This window comes from Macrotis lagotis, chromosome 2, assembly GCF_037893015.1.
Source record: "Macrotis lagotis isolate mMagLag1 chromosome 2, bilby.v1.9.chrom.fasta, whole genome shotgun sequence".
NCBI lineage: Eukaryota > Metazoa > Chordata > Mammalia > Peramelemorphia > Peramelidae > Macrotis > Macrotis lagotis.
In genome coordinates, this window is record NC_133659.1 from 131917675 (window position 1) to 131944036 (window position 26362).

Genomic DNA, 26362 nt, shown 5'->3' on the forward strand with positions numbered 1-26362 from the left:
GTGACCTGGGAAAGACTTTGCTTTAAAAGACCAAAGTCTTCCACTGTATCCAGGGCCATCTCCAATCATCCTGATCCATTATCTGGCTATTGGATCAAAATGACTCTGGAAGAGAAAGTGAGGTTGGTGACTTTGCCCAGCCTTCTCTCACTTAAATCCAACTCATTTGCATGTTATACTATCACCTTCCAGATGTCATGGTCTTCTTTTAGAATGGAAAAACCACAGCAACAACAACAAAAATCTATATCTTATTTCCTTGAATATAAGAACCATTTCACTCTAGTCTTTGTACCCCTAGTGACTGACTGAATGATTGATTTGATAACTAATGCTGAGGTTCACTGTCAGCCCAAGAACTTTACCATTCACCTGGATCTCAGCAATATTCCAACAAAGCAAGGTCTGTCTTTCAGCACCCATCCCCTGAGTTTTTTATCCTGGTCCACACGTGAACGGAATAGTAATCAGGTTCTTGCTTCCTTTACTTTGTAAATCCTTCCAGAGGAATTTCTAAAGACTGTCAGATAGGCTTGGAAATCCACAGGAAACAAAAGGTGACTGTTTCCAAGAAGAAGAAAATACCTGTGTTGGGTATCTCTGTTTGCCTAACTCCCTGTCTCCACCTTGAGGAAAAGATAATGTTGGTGGGAAAACTTTTCTGAAAAGAAGCAGAATGAAGTCATCAGAACGAGAACAGAACACAATGATTAGGGAAGAGGAGCAAGCATTTATTAAATGTCTATTGTGTAACAAGCACTGTAGTATGTGCTTTACAAACATTTTCTCATTTGATCCTCTCATCAAGCCCAGGAGGTGGGTGCTATTATAATCCTCATTTTATAGTTGAAGAAACTGAAAAAACAGAAATTTAGTGACTTGACTAAGTTCATACAGCTAGTGTCTGAGGCAGGATTTGAATTCAGGTCTTCCTCACCTCTAAGTCTAACACTTTATCCTCTTCATTACCTAACTGCTTTTATAATAGTGACTACAACTATCTAAGTGAAAATAGTATTAAATGCAGTGAAATTCATATGTATTGCAATGACCAATCTTGATTCTGATGAACTGATATAGAAACATGAGCTTTTCTTGGGAGTGAAGCAAATCATAGGAATAAAATGCTGTATTCACTGGCAGACTGTATTCATCTGTTCCAGAAGTGGGGGTGGGTCAGTTCATTAGTTAAAGACCAGGGAGTAAAAAAAAAAAAAACACCAACAAAAGTTTTTTTTTTTTTTAAAGGCCATATCAAATAGGGAATCCACCCCAGACAATCAGTCTGGTCTTAGTTAGTCTCTCTGGGATTCCTCAGAAGAAGCATTCAATTCCATCCCTGTTATTCTAAGGGAACCTATAATCCTTGATAGTTAAGTTTGTCACTTGATTTGTTAGATCCCTGGGGAACACCAAGTTGGCAGAAGGAACCATGTTTTAACTATTCTATTCAGGCTTAATATCCAAGGTCCCCCCAAAACTCCCATCTTTGCTGATCCTGGTGTTCTCTGAGCACTAAGCAAAGACTTTTCAGACTCATTCACTGAGGCCTTTTGATGAGAACAAAATCCTGGTACCCATTAATTTAATCTTAGGATAGTTGATCTGGTGGTAATCTTGAGAAAAGAATGATAGATTTTGAGCCAGAAGACCTGGGTTTGAATCCCAGCCCCGCTACTTGTGTGGCCTTGGACAAGTCAATTAACTGCTATGGACCCTGTAAAATAAGGGATTGGAATTGATGATCCTTAAGTTCCTTTCCAACTCCAAATCTATAATCTCATCCAACCCCCTTGTCTTTGTTATTGTTGTTCAGGTCATTTTGATTGTGTTTGACTCTCCCTGACCCCATTTGGAGTTTTCTTGGCAATGATATGGAAGTGATTTTTCCATTTCTTTCTTCAACTTATTTTACAAATGAAAAAAAACTGATACAAACAGGGTTAAGTGACTTGCCCAGGGACACACTGCTAGCAAATGCCTGTAGCTGGATTTGAACACAGATCTTCCTGACTCTAGGTCTGGAGCCATATTCACTGCACCATCTAACTGCCCCTTCATCATTCAGATGACAAAACTGAGACACAGAGAAGGTGAAGTGTTGTGCCCTTAATCACACAATTTAACTAGTGAAGCTGGGAGGATGTAAGCCATGATGTAATTGAAGGGAGAAAATTGATTAATAAGCAAAGGGAGAGGTTGGTGTGAAGCCCAGAGCCATTAAAATTAATTACGAACAAGAACTAGTCTATCCATTCAGATAAAATAATCAGTCTGATGTCCCATTGGAGCAACTGAGAGTTGTTTTCTCCTCTTGAAGACCTGTTTTCATTTGCAAATGCCTCTTGCCTCTATTCTGACTATTTTTTTCTCTCAACCCAATGTTAAGGGATGATACTTCCCTTCTGGGAATGATACTGGGGATGATACTTCTCTTCTGGGAAAAGACAAAAATAAAAAAATAAAAAATTAATCCTGAAGATGGCAAGATAGGACTGATAGTTTGGTCATCACATGCCTTTCAAACCCAAATCTATACTTCTTCTTTCAAAAACTTCCTGCTTAGTTTTGTCTCCTGGAGCTCTTGGGGTCTGAACTTCTCTTCTTCTGTGTCATTACTTTTCTATATAACCCACTGTTTGACTTTTGAGGATCTTTATGACTTCACCGCTTCCTACATTTTCAGTCTTTTTCTCCTCCATGTTTTGGCTGCACTGACTTACTTGGAAGGAAGAAAACAAGAATATTAAGGGACCAGGTACTGTGCCTTTAAGCATTTTGCAAATATATTGAATTTGATCTTCATAACAACCCTGCAAGACATTATTGATCCCCACTTTACAGTCAAGGAAACTGAAGCAGAGGTTAAGTGATTTGCCCAGGGTCACACAACTTTTATTATTGTTGTTACTCAGTTGTTTGAGAAGAATCTAACTCTTTGTGACCACATTTGGGGTTTTCTTGGCAAAGATACTGGAGTAATTTGCCAATTCCTTCTTTAGTTTATTTTACAGATGAGGAAACTGAGGTAAACAAGGTTAAGTGACTTGCCCAGGGTCACACAGCTAGTAAGTTTTGAATTCAGGGTGATGAGTCTTTCACTCTATCCACTCTAACACTCTATCCACTGCACCACTTTGCTGCCCATATCACCCTCGATCATTTTATTTTTGTTTCATGTTTTGTTTTCCTTTTTTTATAATGAAAGATTCTTAAGAGTAAAAGTGCCCAGTCTAATTAATGCTGGTATTTAAAAAGGACTAGATAAGTGATTCTTGAAGGAGTGAGTAAATGAGAGTCTTACATGGATTCTTCTTCCCTAGAGATTAAATTCAATTTATTTATTACATTTATTAAACGTACTACTATTTGTCAGATACAAGGATAGAAAGACAAACATGGGGTCAATCTCTCTTTATCTCCATCAATCTTCTTCATGTGCTTTTTTTTTAAACTCAGGCCTATGATTTCATCCATATAGGGCATAGTAGGAAGATTACTGAATTTAGAGTTCAAACCCTGGCTCTGCCACTTTCTATCAGTATGACCTTGGGCAACTCACTTTCTAGGCATCAGTTTCTTCCTCTAAAATAAGATTGGATTTCATCATCTTGAAGGTACTTTCCAGTTATAGATAATAAGAATAAGAAGTTTTCTACAATTAATAGTTTTTTTGAGGATTGTTTGGAAAACATAGACCTTAAGTGACATTCCCTTAATTGTTTAGCAGTATGTGTCAGACAGCTAGTTGGATCTGTGAATAGAGCTTGGAACCAGAAAGACTCACCCTCATGAGTCCAAAGGTGTTGAGCCTAGTCACGGGGATAAGTTTGCCTCAGTTCTTCATCTGTCAGATGAGCTGGAGAAGAATAGCAAACCACTTCAGTCTCTCTGCCAAGAGAGTCATGGAGTCATGGAGAGTTAGATACAACTGAAAAACAACTGAGCAATAAATGTGTCAAAGACAGGACCTGGACATAAACCTTCCTGACTCTAAGATAAACCCTCAAATTCATTCCGCTCCTCATTGATATGTAATCCTGAACTTGAAGGACCAGTTTGTGGGACTCTCCTCATTGGTAGAAATTGATTCCAAAAAGTTCTTTGCCCTGAGATAGTCAGGGTGGAGTTCGGGAGAGGATAGAGATCCTGGATCTAGAGAGAAAGGATGCTCGATACCAATTTCTTCAGGTTGCTGAAGGGAGAGGAAGACTCTGGAGAAATAGTGTTAGGTAAGAAATAGTGATCAAGTGTTTAGCTTGAATCTAAAAATTATATCCCCTAGATTAAGGGAGCAGCTAGATATAATTCTAGGCAGGTAACTCCCTCTCTTTATGGAGAACAGAGTGGCCAATCTCTCACCTCAACCTCCTACTTCCTCTCCTTGCAGGAATCAAAGTCTCCCTTGGAGGTAGGGGGTAGGAGATACTGGAGATATCTATTCTGGCCTTCCTACAAACCACGTCAAGATAACCACCTTATAGAAGCATTCATGATATTCAAAAATATTCTTCTTATTCCTCAAAATGTGCATTGCTCCTTCTCACATTAGCCTAAATTTCCCCATCTTTGTGTCCCAGTCTCTAGTTCATTAAGCTAGGAAAAAAATATTTAGATTTCATGCACCCAGAGATGCTCATCCTATTCCCTATATCTGTCATCTTGTCTTCCAATCCATAAGGATCCTTGAAAATGGAAGAAAAGGAAATAGACTTAGGAGGAAAGGATGTCAAATCATTTCTTATGCCCTGTTTCTTCCAGCCATAATATGGTAATCTATTTGTTTTTGTGGCTACAAAAAGTTGTTTATTTCCTCTGGATTTCTTATTAGGGTTCCTAAAGAGGTGACCTTCAAGTTTGTTCAGTCAGAAGTCTTTATGTAGCTCTTATCAGTAACCTTCATTTCTGTATTTCTTCTCAAAATAACTACAAAAAGAAGAATCATATATCTTCAAGGTTGGGAGTAAACTGGGAAGTCAGCTAGTATATCTACTTGAAAAAACTAGAGTTCCCACATCTCAATATTCACCAAGAAGGAGTGGTCCAATAATTTCAGTGATATATAAAACTCACGGATAGAGAAACTCCCCAGCTTGAAACCTTCTCTGCAACCTGTTGTGTTAGTTTCTTAGAGCAGAGGTTAACCAAACTAGATTAAAATGTAATTGGGAAATATTAGGAAAGTAAATAAAAATGCAATAAAACATATAACATTGCATCTAAGATGAAGTCAGTATTCCCCTGTAGGGTATCCTTATGTACAGATTAATGGTTCCCCCTTCTATTGAAGTTTGATACTATTTTTTCTGAGAGCACTGAAATGTTAAATGACTTACCAGTTAGTAAGACTCAAACAACCAATTTATCAGAGGTGAGACTGAACCCAGGGCTTCCTAGCTCCAAGGCCAGCTATCTATCTACTTATTCTGCTATATGTTTTATATCAATTTAGTTCAAAGCAGTAAAGGACTGGGCAAGGGTAGGAAAAGCACTATTCTCTAGACTTGCCTCTTGAATCACAACCAGGTTGACAAAGTTATCAGAAGATATACAGTACTCTGGTATATAGATTCAATTTTCAAAGCTAAGAATGTTTTTGTTGATTCCTACAGAAGAACCCAAAGGTCAAAAATGATCTTTGGATCACCAGGACCAGTGCCTACCACAAAGTTGGCACTTAATAAATGATAGCTAGTGCACACACACACACACACACACACACACACATATAACTCTAAGGTTTACAAAACACTGAGCCCCTATAAATTATCAGCATAGGAAGAATTGCACACTTTTTATGACTCCAGCATTTTGATGTGCTGTTTTGGTTGTATTTCGGTTGACTCCATTTTGGAGAATTATTTGCCATTTCTTTCTCCAGCTCATTTTATAAATGAGGAAAATAAAAGCAAACAGAGTTAAGTAAAGTGACTTACCCAGGGTCCCACAGATAATTCAGCTTTGAATTCAGACAACTCAGCATCTAGAGTCCTGAATCTGAAGTCAAAACCACTTCAACTCAAATGACACCTCTGATGCCTACTAGGTCTCGGACAACTTATTTCACCTGTCAGCTTTAGTTGTTTCCTATGTAAAACTGAACTAATAACCTCCCCTATCTACCATGGATATAGTAAAGGAAGATTTTTGTAAATTTTAAAGTACTGTAGAAATGTATGACATTTTTAGTATTAGCTCCAAAAGAATACATTAAAAAGTTCTTGGCAGTTGTTTATCTGCGGAAGGTCAAGCTTGATAATTCAGCACTAATTGGTGAGGGAAATCATCAGAATTTGTGAAAAGTCTGAGTTCTGGCACATTTTAGAAGAAATGCAGCTTTATTATGTTCGAGCACATTGTCATTCATTACTGAACTATTAACAACTAGAGGTCAAGATAGATCTGTTTTAATGAATAGCTAAGATATTTAAAATTAGGAGCATCCACCTGAAAGAAAACAATTAATGTGTTAAAATCTTTCAAAGCTGGTGTCTCTGTAGATTAACGTGATTACTAGCACTATTAATTTGCTTAATAAACCCTTTCTCCATAAATAATGCACTGCCAAACTTCAGCCTGAGTAAAAGGATAACAGGTGCCAAACATTTGAAATACAAATGACTTTGCTTGTGTAACGTGTCCGAGAGGCAGTAGAGACCAGAGAGCAGATCATGGAATCCAAAGCCTAGGTTCAAATTCTGCTTCAAGGGACTTCAGTTTCTCTTCTGTAAAATGACCTTTAGAGTGAGTCCCCTTCTAGCTCTAAATTTATGATTTTTTAAATGTGTGTTCCCACTAGATTCTAAACTCCTTGAGGGTGTGAACATCTTAATTTACTCCTATGTAACATTTACAAAACTTAGAGTGTTGATTGTCTCCAATTTATCTTTATGGAGCTTGTTTGCCTACCATTGTCCCCATTAGACTGTGAGCTTCTTGAAAGAAGAGACTGTCTTTTGTCATTTTTTGATTCTCTGGCACTTAAGTACAGTATCTGGAACTAAAGTGGAGTTAAGAAAAATTTTTTTGAGACAATCAGGATTAAGTTAGTTATCAGGGTCACACATATAGTAAGTGTCTGAGGCTAGACTTGAACTCAGGTTCTCCAGACTTCACGATCAGTGCTCTATCCACTAGCTGCCCCAATAAATGTGTAGTGATTGAATGACTAACATGGTTGACCATCCTTGTCCATGTCTTCTATCAGTTTGCCACATGGGGTAGCAAATTAATTACCTCCCAGATGGGGATCCTTTCTTGCTTTCAGCATCAAGAGGATCCAACAGAGCACCAGACTCTTTATCCACTTTCCCTCACTCTTGCCCAGTTAAAAGTCCATCATCTTTTTCTCTCAAACACCTTTTTGGTGATATCCTTTACTCTGAGCCTCCTTTGTGATTTCTTGCTTGGAAGGTGTTGGCCCTAGGCACAGCCATCATTTGCTTACATTCCTGATGCTCTCTAGTTGAATTCTTTGGAGACTGAAGTAGAATCATATTCATACACTGGTAAATGCTTAACAGTCAATTTTCCAGGGAAGAAATAAACACATGACACATTCTTAAATTTAATTTTCTTTATTAACATTTTTACCATTACTTTCTCAAAGTTTACTTTTCTTTATTAACTTTTAATTTTCTGTATTAACTTTTTTTTAGGTTTTTTTTTTTTTTTGCAAGGCAAATGGGGTTAAGTGGCTTGGCTAAGGCCACACAGCTAGGTAATTATTAAGTGTCTGAGACTGGATTTGAACCCAGGTACTTCTGACTCCAAGGCCAGTGCTTTATCCACTGCCACCTAGCTACCCCTGTATTAACATTTTACCCAGACTTTTCTCACTTTCTCTTACCAATCAACAAAACAATAAATCAGACCCTGATAAAGTAGTATTTCCCATTTCTGAGTTCAACAGTAGCTGATTTGTATAGTGGATAGAGCTCAGAACTGGATTCAGGAAGACCTGAGTTCAAATACAGCCTTAGACTTTTACTAGCTGTGTGACCCTGGGCAAGATATTTTATTCCTATTTACCTCAGTTTCAACTATATATATATTAGGTTTTTGCAAGGCAAATGGGGTTAAGTGGCTTGCCCAAGGCCACACAGCTAGGTCATTATTAAGTGCCTGAGACCCTGCGGGGGTCCAGCCTCCGAGGCGTTCTTGGAACCTGACAGGAGGGATAGAGTCATCGAAATGAGTTGAGTCAACAAGTGGGTAAAGGCAGGAGCAGGTTGACTGACTGTCAGCTGCTTGGATTTATTTTTATAGTCTCAGAACCATGTATGTTTCAAGCAAGCAAGCTGAGATCATTTCCTTGGTTACAAGAGTGTACAATTTTCATCATCAATCATATACTTCATATGGTTACAAGTTTTAATCATGTGATTACAAGTAATAATCATATAGTTAATTGATTTCTTATTCCCACTCCATGATGACCTTAACCTGTCTGTTACCTTATTAATTATGTCATATAATTGTTAATTCATTTAGAGTTATTAATTAAGCAATTCTTTTAATGGAAAGTTTTTTATATTTTTTTGTGTAGGTAATGTTTTTCAATACACTTCCTTAACAGTCTGTAGTGAGGGTCTTTATGCTTGTCCACCCATCCGTTAACTCTTACAATAACCAATTTTTCTTTCTGGCCTAGTTGGTAGAAGCCACAGTTTCTATGACTTTTTTATTCTTTCCCATGAAACTAAGGCTGCTGGAGTTCACATATCGGTCACCTGTACTATTTTCTCACCATCTTTTTCATATATTCCTGTGTATGGTAAGGGGGGAAAACTATTAATTTCCCTGGAATTCTACCTGACCCATCTTGTATCTGTTTTCCCTGTATATATTCTGGCATCTCCTTGGAATTTCCAGTACTGGGTTTTTCAGAGATTTCATAATGTTGAAGCCTTTTTTGTATGCCTCAGGGAGAGGCAGTCCTGTTAAATTTAGACAGAGTTTACAATCTGTTTTATTCAAGGAATTGTTCTGAAATCCTTCCTTTATAGTCATTCCAGTATTAGGGTGAGTAAATATTGTAATCAATAATAAACCTATAAATATTGGTATGCATGAAATCCCTATATATATATATATATTGAAGAAGGAAATGTTGTTCCATAAGGCAGTGTGACTGCCTTGAGTCTTCTTGCTGTGACTGTGTCAAACAGCTTAGAGACCCTAGCTCCCAACAAGACCGGATTTGAACCCAGGTACTCCTGACTCCAGGGCTGGTGCTTTATCCACTGCGCCACCTAGGCCGCCCCTTTACCTCAGTTTCTCACCTGTAAAATGGTCACTGGAGAAAGAAATGGCAAATCACTCCAGGATCTTTGTCAAAAAACAACAAACAAAAACAAACCATGGACTCACATAGCCTAACTCAACAACACCAACAAAATTCTCACGTTAAATTTTAACAATCAGCTTAGGAGACAATAAGAGTTGAATTTAGCATGCCTTTGGGCATTGAGGAATTGATGAATATTGATATATTTGATAGTTGATGAATATTGATATTAAAAAGGGAGAATTTTGGAATCCTTAACTTTACTATTTCCCAGCTGCAATGTTGATGGCTCTCCTGTTTAATCTGAGTCTATAAATCTGTAGTCAGTATCAGTTCAATATGTGTTTGCATGTGTGTATGGATATACATACATCCATATATCTTCAAAATCGTGCCTGTACTATTTTCTCAAATTGGAATTATTTAAATATTTAATTATAAAATTATTTAAATATTTAAATATAAAATTTTATAAACTATTATATACATGTTATGTATAATATTTCATATATTATATATTACTTACATTTATTACACATACATTACATAAAATATTATGTATGCGCGTATGTTTGTGAGTGTGTATAGGCGATCTATATATGCTTTCTAATTACATAACCACAACCTGGACAATAGCCATTTGTATCCACTTGATTTTTTCCCTTGTGAATAATTAAACCAAACTCTTTGAGGGTTATAGATCTTATCTAAAAGGCTCTATAGTATTTCAGGTCTGATGTAAATAGCACAATTTCATTTGTAAACAGGAGCAGATAAAGACTTTCATTTCCCAATTTACTTCCTTCTTTACTTTCCCTCTTCCCATTAAACTGTAAGCTCCATGAGGGCAGGGACTATATTTCCTTTTACTTTTTTGTATTTCTCATGCTTAGCACAATGTCTTACAGGTAGACAATGCTTAATTATGCTCATTTCCTTCCTTTTTTACAGTTTCTCCTTTATATTCAGTATTCTGTGGCATCTTGCACAGATTGATAAAAAATTGCTTTTTATAGGTGAATAAAAGTGTGAGGGTGTACATTCATCCTCTGTAAGCTCACTTAAAGCATCCTCAACATAATTTTAGGAGTAGACAAGACAAAGGAGATGATAAACACCATGTCCTGTATTTGCATGATTTTGATCTCTTTGGACAACTAGCTATATTTTCAAAGCTCTTCATTTTCTTGTAACTTGCATAATATGTCTGTGACACGGTGACATCTATTTAAAATGTTGTTCTTTAGTTTTTATGAGTCAACATTAAGTTCGGGAATTTGTAAGCAACAGTTCAGTCTGTGATCATGGTGAAGTTCCAGGACAGCTTATTTTGTGGAGTTTTGCAGGATATTTTGAGATCTGTATTTGTAGTGTGAGATTTTGTCATCTGCTGCTCTATAAAAGAGAGAAAACTTATGGTACAGAATTTTAGCCACCAAGTCATGTCTTGCTAGGTATTCAGTAGGGTCTAGGTTTATACAGCACGCCAACTTAATTGTTCTTCCCTTTTTCAGAAATAAATTATGCCTCTATATGGGGAGAAGAAGAGGGGGAGGGAACTAGATGTATGATTTCACTGGTATGAGATACTCAGAATAAGTGAATTCCCTTTCTTAATGCAGATCTATACCATCTCTGCCTAAATTACTGGGCAGCTAGGTGGCACAATAGATTGTTGGGTCTGGAGTCTAGAAGAACTGAGTTCAAATTCAGCCTCAGATACCTACTAGTTATGTGACCCTGGGCAAGTCACTTAACCTTGTTTACCTTGATTTCCTGGCGAGAAGGAAATGACAAACCACCCCAATATCTTTGCCAAGAAAACCCCAGATGGGGTCATGAAGATTGGCACATGACTGAAAAGTGGCTTAACAACAACAAAACACAGAAGCTAAGTAATAGGGTCACACAGCCCATATTTATCTGAGGTGGAGATTGAATCCACATTTTCCTGACTATGTGACCTGAAGGTCTGCAAAACGTCTTACAAAAAGTTGCTTCTTTTGGATAGGTTTGGGGTGATTAAAAGTAATGTTCAATTTCTCAAATGCAATCCAGCCTGGTCTCATCTTCCCATTTACCTTATCTGAAATGCTAGAAATTGGATAAGACTTTATATTAGAAATACAAATTTTAATAACAAATGTGTTACTTGGTGAACTGGTCTTTAGACTAACTGACTTTAAGAAATTAATCTAGACGTAGATTGGCAATGACATTGGCAACGACACTGGGAAGAGACTCACCCAAGTACAGACAGTTCTTGCTTGACATAAGTAGACCTTTCAACCTCTACATAAAGTGATTTTTATGTAATTTGAATTTGTCATTACATACCCACTTCATTTAGTCATATATAAAAGCATCTGCAAATATATGAACATCATACAATGTACTAAAATGCAGGCACATTAATTACTATACCATGATAATAAGCATAATTATGAAATGAAAGGTCAAGTTAATGATAAAGTACTATCCTATACAATAAAATTAACATGGGTACACCATTTATTGCCCACCTTTTCCATTGATGGTTGTTGGCTGTGCATCTTTTTAATGAAGTTATTCAGAGACATTTAGACAGTGACTTTTTTTTTCCTTGTTTATCTGAGTAACGTTGTCCTCAACTATTCTTTGAACTTTTAAAAAAATCCTGAATTATTTGACTTCATCTTTTCAATACAAGGAAAAAGTTCACTCAAATGATGAATGCTACTGACAACTGTTATGTTGTGAATCTTTTGCTTCAACCTCAGGTTCTGAAGTTTCCCTTTCTTCTACAACCCTTACAGCTAGCAGTTCAATCAGATCCTCATTCAGAGAGTTCTTCTCTATGAGACTCAATCAATTCCTCCACATCATTCTCTTCTACTTTAGCTCCAATTCTTTTGCTAAGTTGACAGTCTTGTTGCTCATTTAACTTAGGGCATATTTTTTTCCAAATTCTCTTCATACATGTGTCTGTTACATCTTCCCAACATTGCCTTAGCAACATTCCGAATTGCACAGCAAATATTATAGGATTTCTAAAAATCCTAGTCCTAATCTTCATTCAAAGCTACAATTTCCTGGGCAAAAGTAAATAATATGTCTTCAAATTTGTAACTGCTCACAGATGTTGTAATAATGAGGTAGTGTTAGAAGGAAAGTGGACCATTTTTACATTTTCATTAAAATCTATAGGGGAAAGGTAACCTGCACACATTATCTTAAATAAGTAGAATCCTGAAAGGAATATTAGTATTGATACAAAATTTCTGAAGACTTCAGGGATGAAACAGTATATAAATTATTGTTCAAAGACGATAAAGGTTATCAATGCCTTGGGGTTAGCAGAAATAATGCCAAATTGCTTTGCTATTTTCTTTTAACTCTATAGTATTTTCTGAGTAGTATACAAGAACAAATTTTAATTTGCAAATCCCAGATACACTCCCTCCAATCAGAAGAATAACTTTATTTTTCAAAGTTTTATGCCCTGTCATGGTTTTTTTTTCCTCTAGTGAAATGTAGATTTAAGATGCCATTCTTCAATAAAATAGTATCATCTACATTAAGACTTGCCCTGGCAAATAGGGGCCTTATATTATTATTGTTGTTGTTATTATTATTATTATTATTATTTGCAAGGAAGCTTCAAATCTGTTCTATTGACCTCTCTTGACAATTGCACAATTTTTAAATTGGAATTGGAATGTAAATTTCTTCCAGAATTCTTTATAGAAAGTCAAATTTGCATAATGCAAAATTATGTAAATACAAATTCTCATAAAGTGAGAACTATTTCTACTATTAATGGATTACTCATAGCTTCTTTTTGTTCCTAGGTACCTTTGTCTCTGCCTTTACTGTGCTATGTGGAGCCCGGACTGACCTCCCGGACAGGCACATGTGCTGTGTCTTCTGGTTGAATATTGCCGCAGCACTCATTCAGATCCTGACAGCCATTGTGATGGTGGGCTGGATCATGAGTATATTCTGGGGGATGGATATGGTCATTCTTGCCAGTAAGTATGTTACAAACTGCCACATCTCCTCACTTCTCTTCTAAATCTCTTGGTGTAAGGTTCCATCTGGCCAAGAAGACACATTGGGGAGACTAAGGGATAGACAGAGATATGGGGAATTTGGTCAAAATAGTTCTGAAATTGTGAATCAGTCCAGAATTCCCATGGGACCTTGATGGTTTCAAAGAATTATTTATCTTACCTCAATGCAATGCTCATGTAAGATTAATATACTATACTCACTTTCCAGGAAATGCTTTATTGGTGATGGATTTCTCCCCATTGTCTCTAAGGCTTAAATAGAACAGATCTCAGCCAGTGTTTCTGTTTAATAGGAACCTTTCCTTCTTACCCATAACAAGAATGTCTTTTTCCCCCTTGGTTTGAATGATCAGTTTGCTAACATCAATACATGTTGCAATGAAAAAAAAATTAGTTGGTTTTAGATAATTCTTCTTCTGACTACTTCTGAATTAGTGGGAAAAATCAAGTCTCGTTTAAAATGGACAGACACTGCTTTCAACCTTAGTCAGTAGGAGTGAGAAGAGGTGTGTATAGAGGCCTAAACAGATAAAGAGGTGTCAGCCTTATGCAAATAAATTGGGAATTTAGAAAGGAAGTAGTCTGGATTAATTGACAAGAAAGAAGGTCATCTGCACTGGGTCACAAAAATGATGATCACGCAGGTAAACTATCTGAATGTCTGGGGAGGAACAATATTACCACCTCAATCTGCAACATTCCCACCTAAGAACCAGGGCATAGATTCTAGCTTAAAACAAAAAGGTGAGGAGATATGAACTTACTCAAAGAAATGAGCCAATTATAAATATTAGAGAAGTGTGCATGATTAATACTGAATATAAAAGAAAATTCAAAACAGTAAAGAAAGTACAGGACCATCCTTGAGCCAAGAAAATGTAGACAAGTGTAGAAAATAGATTCATAGGAACTCAATCTCAGAGCGGACCTATTTACTCCAACTCATGCTCATAGAAAAATATTTTCTATAATATCCTCAACAACTGAACATCCATACTTTGTTTGAAATCCTTCAGTGACTAGGAATCACCCCTTCCTAAGGTAATCTATTCTGCATTTTAACTTCTACCTTCTTATAGTTTTACTCATTGTTCCTTGACCTTTCCTTTAGAAAAAGATGTGTTGATAATTGTTTAACAACTAAGATATACTTTTAGGTTTATTATTGTATTAAAAATAATTTAATTAATGATATTAAGTTTATTATGCATTAACATTTTCTCCATCATTTTCTTAAGTCTAGATAAGCAACAATAAATCAAGCCCTGATTTGTACCATTTTCCAAGATGTAAACTCTCACATTGAAAATTTAACAAATGGTAGAAGATATGAGTTGGTTTTGGCACATGCTTGCCTTTAGAGACAAACAAAAGGAGCCCAATTTTCTCCCACATATTGCTCTTTCAAATACCTGAAGACCTATCATGTGCTTCTTGGGTTTTCTGTTTTGAATACCAAACACTGAATTTCCTTTAACTGAATTTTTGTCTATTTTCTGTCATGAAAAATTCTTTTGACTATCACTAGCTTCTTAGTATTCAATATTCTCATTATTTTGAAATGTCCAAGTGTTCTTTATCTCCTGGTATAAGACAGAAACTGTCAGGGCCAAATTTCAGGTCCCTGCCCCTACTCTTTTTCCTTCTTTTTCTGATACTTTCTCCAAATAACTACCAACCCAAAAGTACTTATTTTTAGCATGAAATCCCATGATTGTTTTTTCTCCAACCAGAAGGCAATCATTTCCCTCTTCTTTGAACTCAGTTTTTTGCCCTTTGAGGCTAGAGCATTGTTATTTATAATTGGCAACAAATGGGCCCATAGCAACCATCACATAAACAAGATTAGATATATACATGGTTTGGATGGAAAAATGTTTTCTGAAATTCAGAAAGCCAAGTTTATCAGACCATTGATCAACATATTTGCTTTCATTGGTATGGAATTTTCTTTTTATTCAGACAGATCTCGACCCATTTATAGCTAAAACACTTAGAGAGGTATTGAAGTCTCAGAGTGTAATGTAGTACTTGCTGGTGGTCTGTGTTAGAAGTAGAATTTATACCTTTGTCTTCCTGAATCCAAATGGAATGCTCTATCCAGTACATCCTCACTAGTCAATCAATAAACATTTATTAAGCAGCAACTCCTGTTGGACAGCTAGGTAGCACCATAGTGAATAGAGTCAAGAAGACTCATTTTGAGTTCAAATCCAGCTTCAGATACTTACCAGCTGTATGAGCCTGAACAAGTCACTTAACTGTTTGCCACAGTTTCCTCATTTATAAAAAATGAGCTGGAGAAGGAAATGTTAAACCACTCTAGCATCTCTGCCAAAACAAAACAAAACAAAACAAAACAAAACAAAACAAAACAGAACAAAACAAAACAGAACAGACAAAACAACCCAACCCCAAGAGGGATTAAGAAGTCAGATACAACTGAAAAAATGACTCAACAATTGTCTAGGCACTGTACTAAGCAATGGGAATACAAAGAAAGCCAAAAGATAGTCCCTACCTTCTAGAAGCTCACAATGTAATGGGAAAGAACATGCAAATAACCATGTACAACCTAGCTATATACAAATTAAATTGGAAATAATCGATAGAGAGAAGGCATTAGCATTAAGGAATATCAATCCCTAATGCTATGATATAACTTTTCAAAATACATTTCAGTATAATAAAACAAGTGTCAAAACAGAATTATGAAATGTTTCCCATTCAGTTCCATCCAAAGAGATATTCATTACTTCCTATGTGTTAACTGGTTTATTGTGGTTTCTCAGATTTCTTGGATCAGTTCTGTTCACTGAACCACATTTTAGGAAACCTGTGACACTTTCTCACAGCAAGCCCCTAAAGTAAATAGCAACAAATTTATTAGACTCATTTTATAGAGGAGAAATCTGAGGTTCAAAAAAAGAGGAATTGTCATGTCCAAGTTACAGTAAACTAGTTAATAAAGTAACTTTTTGACAAGTTAGAGAATAGCTAACTGAAGATGACTAGGATGACAAGGACACTGAAAACTTTGCCATGAGAGAATTGGTTCAAAGATATTAGGATAGTGGGGGCCCATGTAGCGTGACTATCGTCTTCAATTTCTTCAAGGGCTACCAAGTCTAAAATAGATTCATTTTCTTTTACTCAGTACCAGAGAGACTTCTCAGAAATCCATACTGATTTCTTTTAGTTTCACAAGTCAAAACCACACTCCCAAATATGAATTTTAAGTCTTTAACATAAAAAAATGAATCTCCAGCATTGGTTGTGCCTTTTGTAATTGACTAGATTACACTACAAACTGGGTTTTTCTTCCACTATAGCAAGTATTTATTTGTTTGCTTGCTTGGGAAGTGCATTGACTTTTTGGAAAAAATTCATTTTTTCCACTTACATATAAAGATAGTTTTTCAACATTCATTTTCTTCAAGATTTTGAGTTCTACATTTTCTATCTCCCTCCCTTTTTCCTCCCCTCCCTACAACAGCAAATAATCTAATATAGGTTATACTTATATAATTATGTTAAACACATTTCCATATTAGTCATATTTTGAAAGAAGAATCAGAACAAAAGGGAAAACAATGAGAAAGAAAAAACAAAACAAATTTTTTAAAAAACTAAAAATAGTAGGCTTTGGTCTACATTCAGACTCCATAGTTCTTTCTGTGAATGCTGTTGGTATTTTCCAACACAAGTCTTATAGAATTGTCTTTGATTGTTGTACTGATGAGAAGAGTTGAGTCTATCATGGTTGATCATCATACAATGTTATTGGTACTGTGGGCAATGTTCTCCTGGTTCTGCTCATTTCACTCAGCATCAGTTCAAGAAAGTCCAGGTTTTTTTTTTTCTGAAATCTACTTGCCCATGATTTCTTTCTTTTTTTTTAAGGTTTTTGCAGGGCAAACAGGGTTAAGTGGCTTGCCCAAGACCACACAGCTAGGTAATTATTAAGTGTCTGAGGTTGGATTTGAACTCAGGTACTCCTGACTCCAGGGCCGGTGCTCTATCCACAAAGCCGCCCCTATTGCCCATGATTTCATACAGAACAATAATATTCCAGCACATTTATATACCATGATTTATTCAGTCATTCCCCAATGGATGGGCATACCCTCAATTTCCAATTCTTTGCCACCTAACAAGAATTTATTAAGTAACTACTGTGAACAGATCAATAGAAGGAGAAACCAAACTTAGATGAGATATAGACTCTGCCCTCTGGGATCTGCCTATATGCCTATAGAGTGGAGGAATGAATGACAACAGATATAGCTCTAAATGCTAAGTACATTATATATGTTCAGTGAAGCATGTGCATGTAATATATATACTAAGAAGAGGACAGTAGGTGGGCATAACTATGGACAGTCCAAGGTGGTTATTGACCAGAAGGGTCAGGAAAGGCTTTGTAGAGTAGAGTTTGAGGAAGGGTAGACCTTTAAGGGATGAGTAGGTTTTTATCATGTGAAAGAGAGTAGGCATTCCATTCATGGGGGAAAGTATGAGCAAAGCTGGGAAGCCTACAGTCATCACATATGATCAGTGATCCAAGAACAGTTCAGTTGAGCTGATGCAGAGTTCAAGTGGCCAGATATAAATTAGGAAGATTGCAGATAACCCTGGATGTGAAGCGTTCAGGATTAAATGACTTGTCCAGGGTCACACAACTAGTAACCCCTGAGGTTAGATTTGAACTCTGGTCTTCCTGCCATCTATCTAACACACAAGTTGTGCTTAATGAATGTATACTGATTTACTCACTAGTCTATGTTTAAGAATGATTATTCTAGCAGTAATATGAAAGATGAATTGGAGCAGGGAAAGTGGAGGCAAGAAAACCAATTAAGAGGCTGGTACACACACAAGTAAGGAGGGTCCATATTGGGGTGTTAGCAATGGGAAATAGTGTAGAGGGGACAGATTGATAGATGTTGCCAAGAACTGTTAGACTTGGCAACCAGTTAGGGGTGTGTGTGTGTGTGTGTGTGTGTGTAAAAGGAAAAAAGTCCAACAAAACCCAGAATTTATGAACATTCAAGCCAGGGTGAGGGATGGTGCTACAGACAGAAATAGCTTGAAACAAGCACTTTTGGAATGCTGTGCCCAGTATATGACCTCGCTATTAGTCTATACAGACATTACCCTGCCAGGAACATTCTCCCTCTTGGTTCCTACATCCTCCAAACTGAGAAATCTTCTTATACTAGCCCCCATAAACTTCAATCATTCTGATCATGGGCTGATCTGCACTGCTGCAGGTAAACCTGGATGCCACTCATGAGATTGTGAACTCTACTGGGGCAGTGTCCATATATAATACAGGCACTTTCTGTATATTCCAACCCCAGACCTTCATGCTTGATACTGTCTTCAGCACTCAGTAAATAGGACTGTCAATATTGGAATCATGGAAGGCTGAGAAATCATGGGTGTGAGAATAGAGCTGGGGGAGCCAAGGCAATGCTGGGAGTAAAGGTCCGATGCAAGGCTGTGGAAGAAATTGGACCTGGAATTATTTGGTAGCTCAGTCAAGGTGGAGCCAGGGGTCCAGGGCTCAATGAGAGTCCTTCCCTCTCCTCCCTCCAAGCTGCTTCCACAGACATACACAAGTCTCAGAATCCCATGTTGCAATGTTTGTCTTAGAGCCTACTCCTGGCAGATGATCTGGTTGCGCTGGAATGAACTGAGAGTAAAGGACAGAGCCAGTGTCCTGGATGATGGAGAGGCGTCAAAGTAAATTAGTGGCCAGGCTAAAAGTGTCAGGTTAAATAGAGTTTTCAAAAACTGAAATGAGATTTAGGTGTATAAATGATCCATTAGGCAGGCTCACAGGGTCTAAGGGTTGTGGCTTTTGTTGTTGCTTGTCTTTGGTTCTCAAAGAGGACCATGACATCAGGAAGGTGGTGCTATGACATGCAAGTGAATTGGATTTAAGAGAAGTGGGACTTTGCAAAGTCACCATCCCCTCTTTCTCCCCTGGAGCCATCTGGTTCCAGTGGTGAGATACGGTTTTGGACAACTAGAAATGGACATGGATGCAGATGGAGACCTTGACCTTTTTAAACTGAGGTTTCAGTTTGACTGAGAAAATGCCCATTTAGTGATTAAGGCAGGTAAGAAATGAGGCAAAGAATGGCCTCTTTTACCTGGTCCGGGGGTGTCTAATCTTTTAGCTCTTCTGAGATGTATGGCCTATCAAAAACTTGTCAAGGGCTGAGTTTGACCCTTGACAAGTTTTTGTTGGGTAATGTGGCCCAGAAGAGCTAAGATTGGATACCCATAATTTAATTAAAAAAAAACCTCAAGGATAAGGCAACAGATCAAACTACATATTATCCAGGCAAGATACACACACACACACACAACCCCTCAACTCCCCTACTTCTGTTGAGGATACCACCAATAAAACAAAACTCTTCATTTTTATAAACTGTGATAAAAATAGTATTTTAAATAGCCCTGTCATCAGAAATACAGTTATCAAAAAGTCACACAATTTACTTCATCCCCAGAGCACTTTTAGTCATCTGTACCTGTGCTATTTTGGCATCTCCATTTTTTTCAGAGTTGTTCATCTTCTTATCAGTATCAACTTTTCCCTTCTAAAAAGGTAAATCCAGATTCACATCCTTGGAGGCATCCTCTGTTCTTCATTCTTCCGTCACTCCTTATATATTCACATGTTATATGTTCACATGTCTCATATCCTTCTCTCTACTCCCATAGCCACTACCCTCTTTGTCTCTCTCCTGGAAAATGGAAATAGCTTCCTGATGAGTCTCATTCCCCCACTCCCCTCCCATCCCATCATCCTTCCATCCCACTGTCCCCCAAACCTTACCCTCTCATCTCTTCCCTCTCCAATTCTCCAATTCCTCCTCCATATAGCCGCCAAATCAATATTCTTACAATAGAGACCTACACCATATTACTTCCCAATTCCAGAAGTTTCAATGGTCCCCTATAACCCTTAGTAACAAATATTAATATGTTTGGCATTTAAAGCCCATTGTATCTAATTCCAAGCTATCTTTCCAAACTTAGTTCCCATGACTTCTTCTCATATACCGTACAATTCAGTCAAACTGGCTTATTTACTGTTCCCCACACACCATTTCATCTCCTATCTCTGTGTCTTTGTAGGCCTTGAATAATCATCCTTAACTCTTAGAACCCCTACCTTCCTTCAAGGAAACTCAAGAACCCCTTTCCCATCCCATAAAAACAAGGCCTTACTGATCTCCTCAGTTATTATTAGTCTCACCTAAAAATTATTTTGAATTTACTTTAGATTCTGTACTGTCATCTGTTGGCATGTTGTTCTTTACCTCCCTTCCCCTCCTCACTCCATTGTAAGCTCATGAAGGACAAGAACTATTTTGTTTTAAGTCTTTGTATTCACAGTATCTAGGTGCCAAATAAATGTTCATTGAATGGATGAACCAAGAAATCCCAAGGATGCAGAAGATGAGTGAGTCAAAAGTCAGGAATGCAGACAAGTAGAGAAGGCAGTGGGCATCACTTTCTTCTGGAATAGTGGACCATAGTAATGCATATCATTTGTTTGGGGGTTATACCTGGAAATTCATGGGAGATGGGAATGGGGACAAGTCCTGAGAATGGAGGTAGATCTGCCTGTGAGGTTTTTCTGGCAGGAGTAGAGTGTTATATCCAATGTTGACTGACAAATCCAGGACCCTAATAAAACTCTCAGACCTACAGTTCTCTTGACATTTATAATAACCACTAAAATTGGAGACAGAAATGGAAGGTAGAAATCCAGAGGGAAGAAAAAAATATTCAACTCTCAGAGAGACTTTTTCTTGAACTTCAGTAGCCTTTTTGTCTCTAGAACTTCATTCCTTAGAGCATAGTTTCTTGAGTTCCTCTGTACCCACTCACCCATCCCAAGGGGTCGGTGGGTAAATTTCAGGAGTTTATAAACTTGGAGAAAATGCATTTTTATTCTTAATAACCATTAACCAAAATTTAGCATCTCCTTCACTTACAAATATAGGCAATAACATATTCTAAGAACAGGTATAGCAGATTGCCAGAGTGGTCTATAACAAAAAAAGTTAAGAACTCCTGCTCTGGGGGAGGTTGGGTATTTACATGAGAGGAACCTAAACTTCTCACTAGGAGGTGGGGTGAGAGGGTTGGAGCTAAGCATCTGCCAAGCTCCTAATCCTACTTTCCAGGACAGGAATAGAAGAAATCATTTTAAATTCTTCTATGATATGAAACCATGGGAATCTGTCCAGTCAGCCAATGAGCATTTAAAAAATTATTTATTTTTCCAATTATATGGAAAGATAATTTTCAACATTCATTTTTGTAGTTTTTCTCCCTCCTATCCTTTCCTCCCCCTCACCCAAAGGTAGCAGGTAATCTGATATAGTTATGGGTACAATCATGTTACACATATTTCCATATTAGTCACTCTAATGAAAGCATCAAAACAAAACAAGAAAAACCAAGAGAAGGAAAAAAACAAAAGAAATTTTAAAATAAAAATAGTATGCTTTCATCTATATTCAGACTCATAGTTCTTTCTCTGTATGTGGATGGTATTTTCCATCCCAGGTCTTTTAGAATTGTCTTTTATTGATGTATTATTGAGAAAAGTTAAATCTATCATAGTTAATCATTGCACAATGTTACTGTTACTGTGCACAATGTTCTTCTGGTTCTGTTCACTTCACTCAGCATCACTTAATATAAATCTTTCCAGATTTTTTTGAAATCTGCCTGCTCATCATTTCTTATAGAATAATAGTATTCAACCACAACTAGTTCAGTCATTCCCCAATTAATGGGCATCCTCTCAATTTCAAATTCATTGACACCACAAAAAAGAGCCAATACAAATATTCTAGTACATGTGAGTGTCTTTTCATGTTGCTGGATCATTGGGTATGTACAGTTATATTGTCCTTTGGTCATAGTTCCAAATTGCTCTCTAGAATGGTTTGACCAGTTCACAATTCTACCCACAATGCATTAATGTTCCAATTTTCCCACATCTCCACCAGTATTTAACTTTTTTCTGCAATATTAGTCAATTTGATAGGTGGTACCTCAGAGTTGTTTTAATTTGCATTTCTCTAATAGTGACTGAGCATTTTTCTTTTTTTCTTTTTCTGGCTCTAATTTTATGTATTTTTCCCATGATAAGCATAGATCAAAGATGAATGTGTTATGAGAGAAGAATCAGATGCAAAAGAACGAAAACATTAGAGATAGCAAAATTACGTAACACATAAGGCAATTTTTAAAACTTGAAGATAATAAGCTTTGGTCTTCATTTAAACTCCATAGCTCCTTCTCTGGATACAGATAATATTCTCCATCACAGATCCCTTGAAATTGTCCCTGATTATTGCACTGATGGATTGAGCAAGACCATCATGGTTGGCCATCACCCCATGATTATGTTAGTGTGTACAATGTTCTTTTGGTTCCGTTCATCTCATTTGACATCAATTCATGTAAGTCTTTCCAGATTTTTCTGAAATCCCATCCTTCGTGATTTCTTATAGAACAATAGTTTTCCATCACATACATATACCACAATTTGTTCAGCCATTCCCCAATTGATGAACATCCCCTCCATTTCCAATTCTTTGCCACTACAAACAAAATTGCTATGAATATTTTTTGGACATGTGGAATTTTTCTCCTTTTTCATGATCTTGGAACATTTTTTCATATGACTATAGATAACTTTAATTTCTTCATTGAAAACTGTCTGTTCTTATCCTTTGACCATTTATCGATGGGGAATCACTTTTATTCTCCTAAATTTGACTGTTCTCTCTATATTTTAGAAAGGAGGCCTTTACTAGTTGTAAAAATTGTTTCCCAGCTTTCTGCTTTCCTTCTATAATTTTGGTTGTATTTTTTTGTTTATGCAAAAACTTTTTAATATAATGTAATCAAAATTAACCATTTTGCATTTCACAATGTTCTCTATATTGTTGGTCATAAATCCTCATTCTTTCCATAGATCTACAGGTAAGCAATTCCTTGCCCTTCTAATTGGCCTATGGAATCACCCTTTAAATCTACATCATGTATTCATTTTGATATTATCTTTGTATAAGGTGTGAGACATTGATCTATGCCTAGTTTCTGTCATATTGTTTTCTAGTTTTTCCAGCACTTTTTGTCAAATAATGAGTTCTAATACCAGAAGCTGGAATTTTGGGGTTTATTAAGTAGTAGGTTAATATAGTTATTTACTACTGTGTCTTGTGAACCTAACCTATTCCACTGATCTACCACTCAGTTTCTTAGCCAGTACTAGAGACTTGATGACTACTGCTTTATAATATAGTTCTGGATCTGGCTACCTTCCTCTGCAATTTTTTTCCATTAATTCCCTTGATATTTTTTATCTTTTGTCCTTCCAGATAAATTTTGTAATTTTTTTCTAGCTCTATAAAATAATTTTGGGTAGTTTGGTATGGCACTAAATATATTAATTTATATAAAATTGTAATTTTTAATAAATTAGCTCGGCTACTCTTGAGCAATTGCTATTTTTCTATTTGTTTAGATCTGACTTTATCTGTGTGAAAAGTATTTTGTAAATGTATTCATATAGTGCCTGGGTTTGACTGGTAGATTCCCAAATATTTTATGTTGTCAACAGTTATTTTGAATGGAATTTCTCTTTCTGACTAGTACTTTTGAGTATTGTTGATAATATATAGAAGTGCTGATGATGTATGTGGCTTCCTTTCATATCCTGCAACTTTGCTAAAGTTAATTGTTTCAAGTAACTTTTTTTAGTTGATACTCTAGGATTCTTTAAGTATACCATCATATCATCTGCAAAGTGTGATAGTTTTGTTTCCTCCCAATGAGCATTTATTAAGAGTCTCCCATACACCAGTCACTGTGCAAACATTGGATTTACAAAGAAAGGCAAAAGACAATCTCTGCCCTTAAGTTCATAGTCTAATGGTGGAGAAGACATGGAAAACAATTATATACCAAGAAGATATATAAACAGGTTAGATTGGAGGTAATCGACAGAGAGAAGGCACTAGCATTAAGGAGGATCATGAAAGGGTTCTTTTTAAAAAAATAATTATTTACCCCCAATTATATGCAAAGATGATTTTTAAATATTGATTTTTATAAAGTTTTCCCCCTTCCTATTCTTTCTTTTCCCTGCTCTAAGATATTTAGTAATCTGATATAGGGTATAGATGCACAATCATATTATACATATTTCCGTATTAGTCATGCTGAAAAGGAAGAATCAGAACAAAAGGGAAAAACCATAAGAAAGAAAAAAACAAAAAAAAACACATTTGAAAAAGTGAAAATAGTATTGGTGGATCTGCATTCAGACTCTGTAAATCTTCCTCTGGATATGAATGGCATTTTCCATAGCAGGTCTTTTAGAATTGTATTTAATCCTTATTTTGCTGAGAAAAGCTAACTCTATCTTAGTTGATCATCTCACAATGTTGCTGTTACTGTGTACAATGTTCTCCTGGTTCTACTCACTTCACTCAGCATCAGTTTATGTAAGTCTTTCCAGATTTTTCGAGTCTTCTTTTAGAAGCCGGAAGAAGTGGAGATAAGGAGAAAGACAATTTTAAGTACGAGGAACAGGTAGAGGAAATATCCAGAGAAAATCAGGAATCTCATAGATCATTTGAGGATGAAAGACTATTTTTGTTAACTACTTGCTTTCTTGGTCTTTCTTTCCCCCCTTTTATTCTGATCCTCCATTTGTTTCCTGGTCAAACAGGGTTTCTGGTTGGGAACTCTCATGTTGGTTGTCATGGTTCCTAGAGCTCACCCTTTCTAGGAGGCTCTTTAAAATAAGGCATCTCTCATCAGTGCCTCCCAAAATTCCAGTAGCCCAGTTCTCAATATTCATAGAATCATAGAATACTAGAGAAATATGCTTGGAGAGCATGGAGAACAACTCCCTCTAAGAAAACTGAGGCCTAGAGAAATGAAAGTCTCACCTAATGTCCTACAGTCAGTGAAAGGGAGAAAATATCCAGGTTCTTTTCTTTCCACTCTTCTAGATCTGACTGTGTTCACTTTAGGAGAAAGGGGGGAAAGGTCTACTTTCTGCTATTGTATACAACTTAGACCCCTTCCACATCAACACTTCTGGTCACAGAGTACTCTACACCCAGGATCTCATTTAATTCTGCCAATCTGGAGCAGGGCTGTGCAGGAACCAGCTCTAAGGGGAGAGCAAATCAATAAATTCTACATATGAGGGTTTGATTTATTGTTTTGTGTGTTGCCTAATTTTAAGAAAGTAACAAAAAATGTTAATAATGCAAATGAAACTTTAAAATGTGTCCTGATCTTCAGAGAGATAGTTGTTAAACATTTACCAGCATATCGCTGATCATGAGGCAGGTAGCCAAATATGAATCTCATTTTTGTGGCTCAGAATAGAATATTAAAGCTGAAAAGAACCCAAAGAGCATTTAGTCCAATCCTATTTATTAAACAGATGAGGAAACTGAATCTTATTCGGGAAAATGATTTGCCTATAGTGATCTGACTTGTAAGTTGCAGGACCAGGACTGGGACCTGGTCTTGATGCTCAACCTAGCCCAAGGTGCTTTTCATAGCACTTCTCACTTTTCTCTCAAACTCCCCCATAAAGAGGGAATTGGGTTTTTGTCCATAAGATATGAATGGTGCAAGAATGGAATAAAACCTTTCCATCCTAGGGTTCCTGTAACTACCCTCCACAGGTACGGTTTCACCTATCTACGTCTAATATATCCCTCCTTTGTCTAACAAATTGGATGAAAAGCAAGGGTGATAAACAGAAGGAAGGGAGAGGAATAGGTAGAAATACATCTGACTTTGAACTGGCAGGGAATAGGTAATCAGAAAGAAAAATCATATAAGATCTGTAGTCTTTGATCTAGTGACACTGGCTTCCTGGCCATTCCCCTCTCTGCATTTTCTCGGGCTGTCCTCCATGCTTGGCATACCCTCCCCTGCTCTG

The 26362-nt window shown here is 36.7% G+C and overlaps 1 protein-coding gene across 1 annotated transcript in view; it reads left to right on the forward strand.

Moving 5' to 3' along the window:
• The window catches only part of STUM (stum, mechanosensory transduction mediator homolog), a 133444-nt gene that overhangs the window by 85810 nt on the left and 21272 nt on the right, over nt 1-26362 (forward strand). Inside the window, 1 exon segment of the mRNA XM_074222827.1 lies at nt 13120-13299. Within this exon segment, the coding sequence (XP_074078928.1) occupies nt 13120-13299 (180 nt within the window).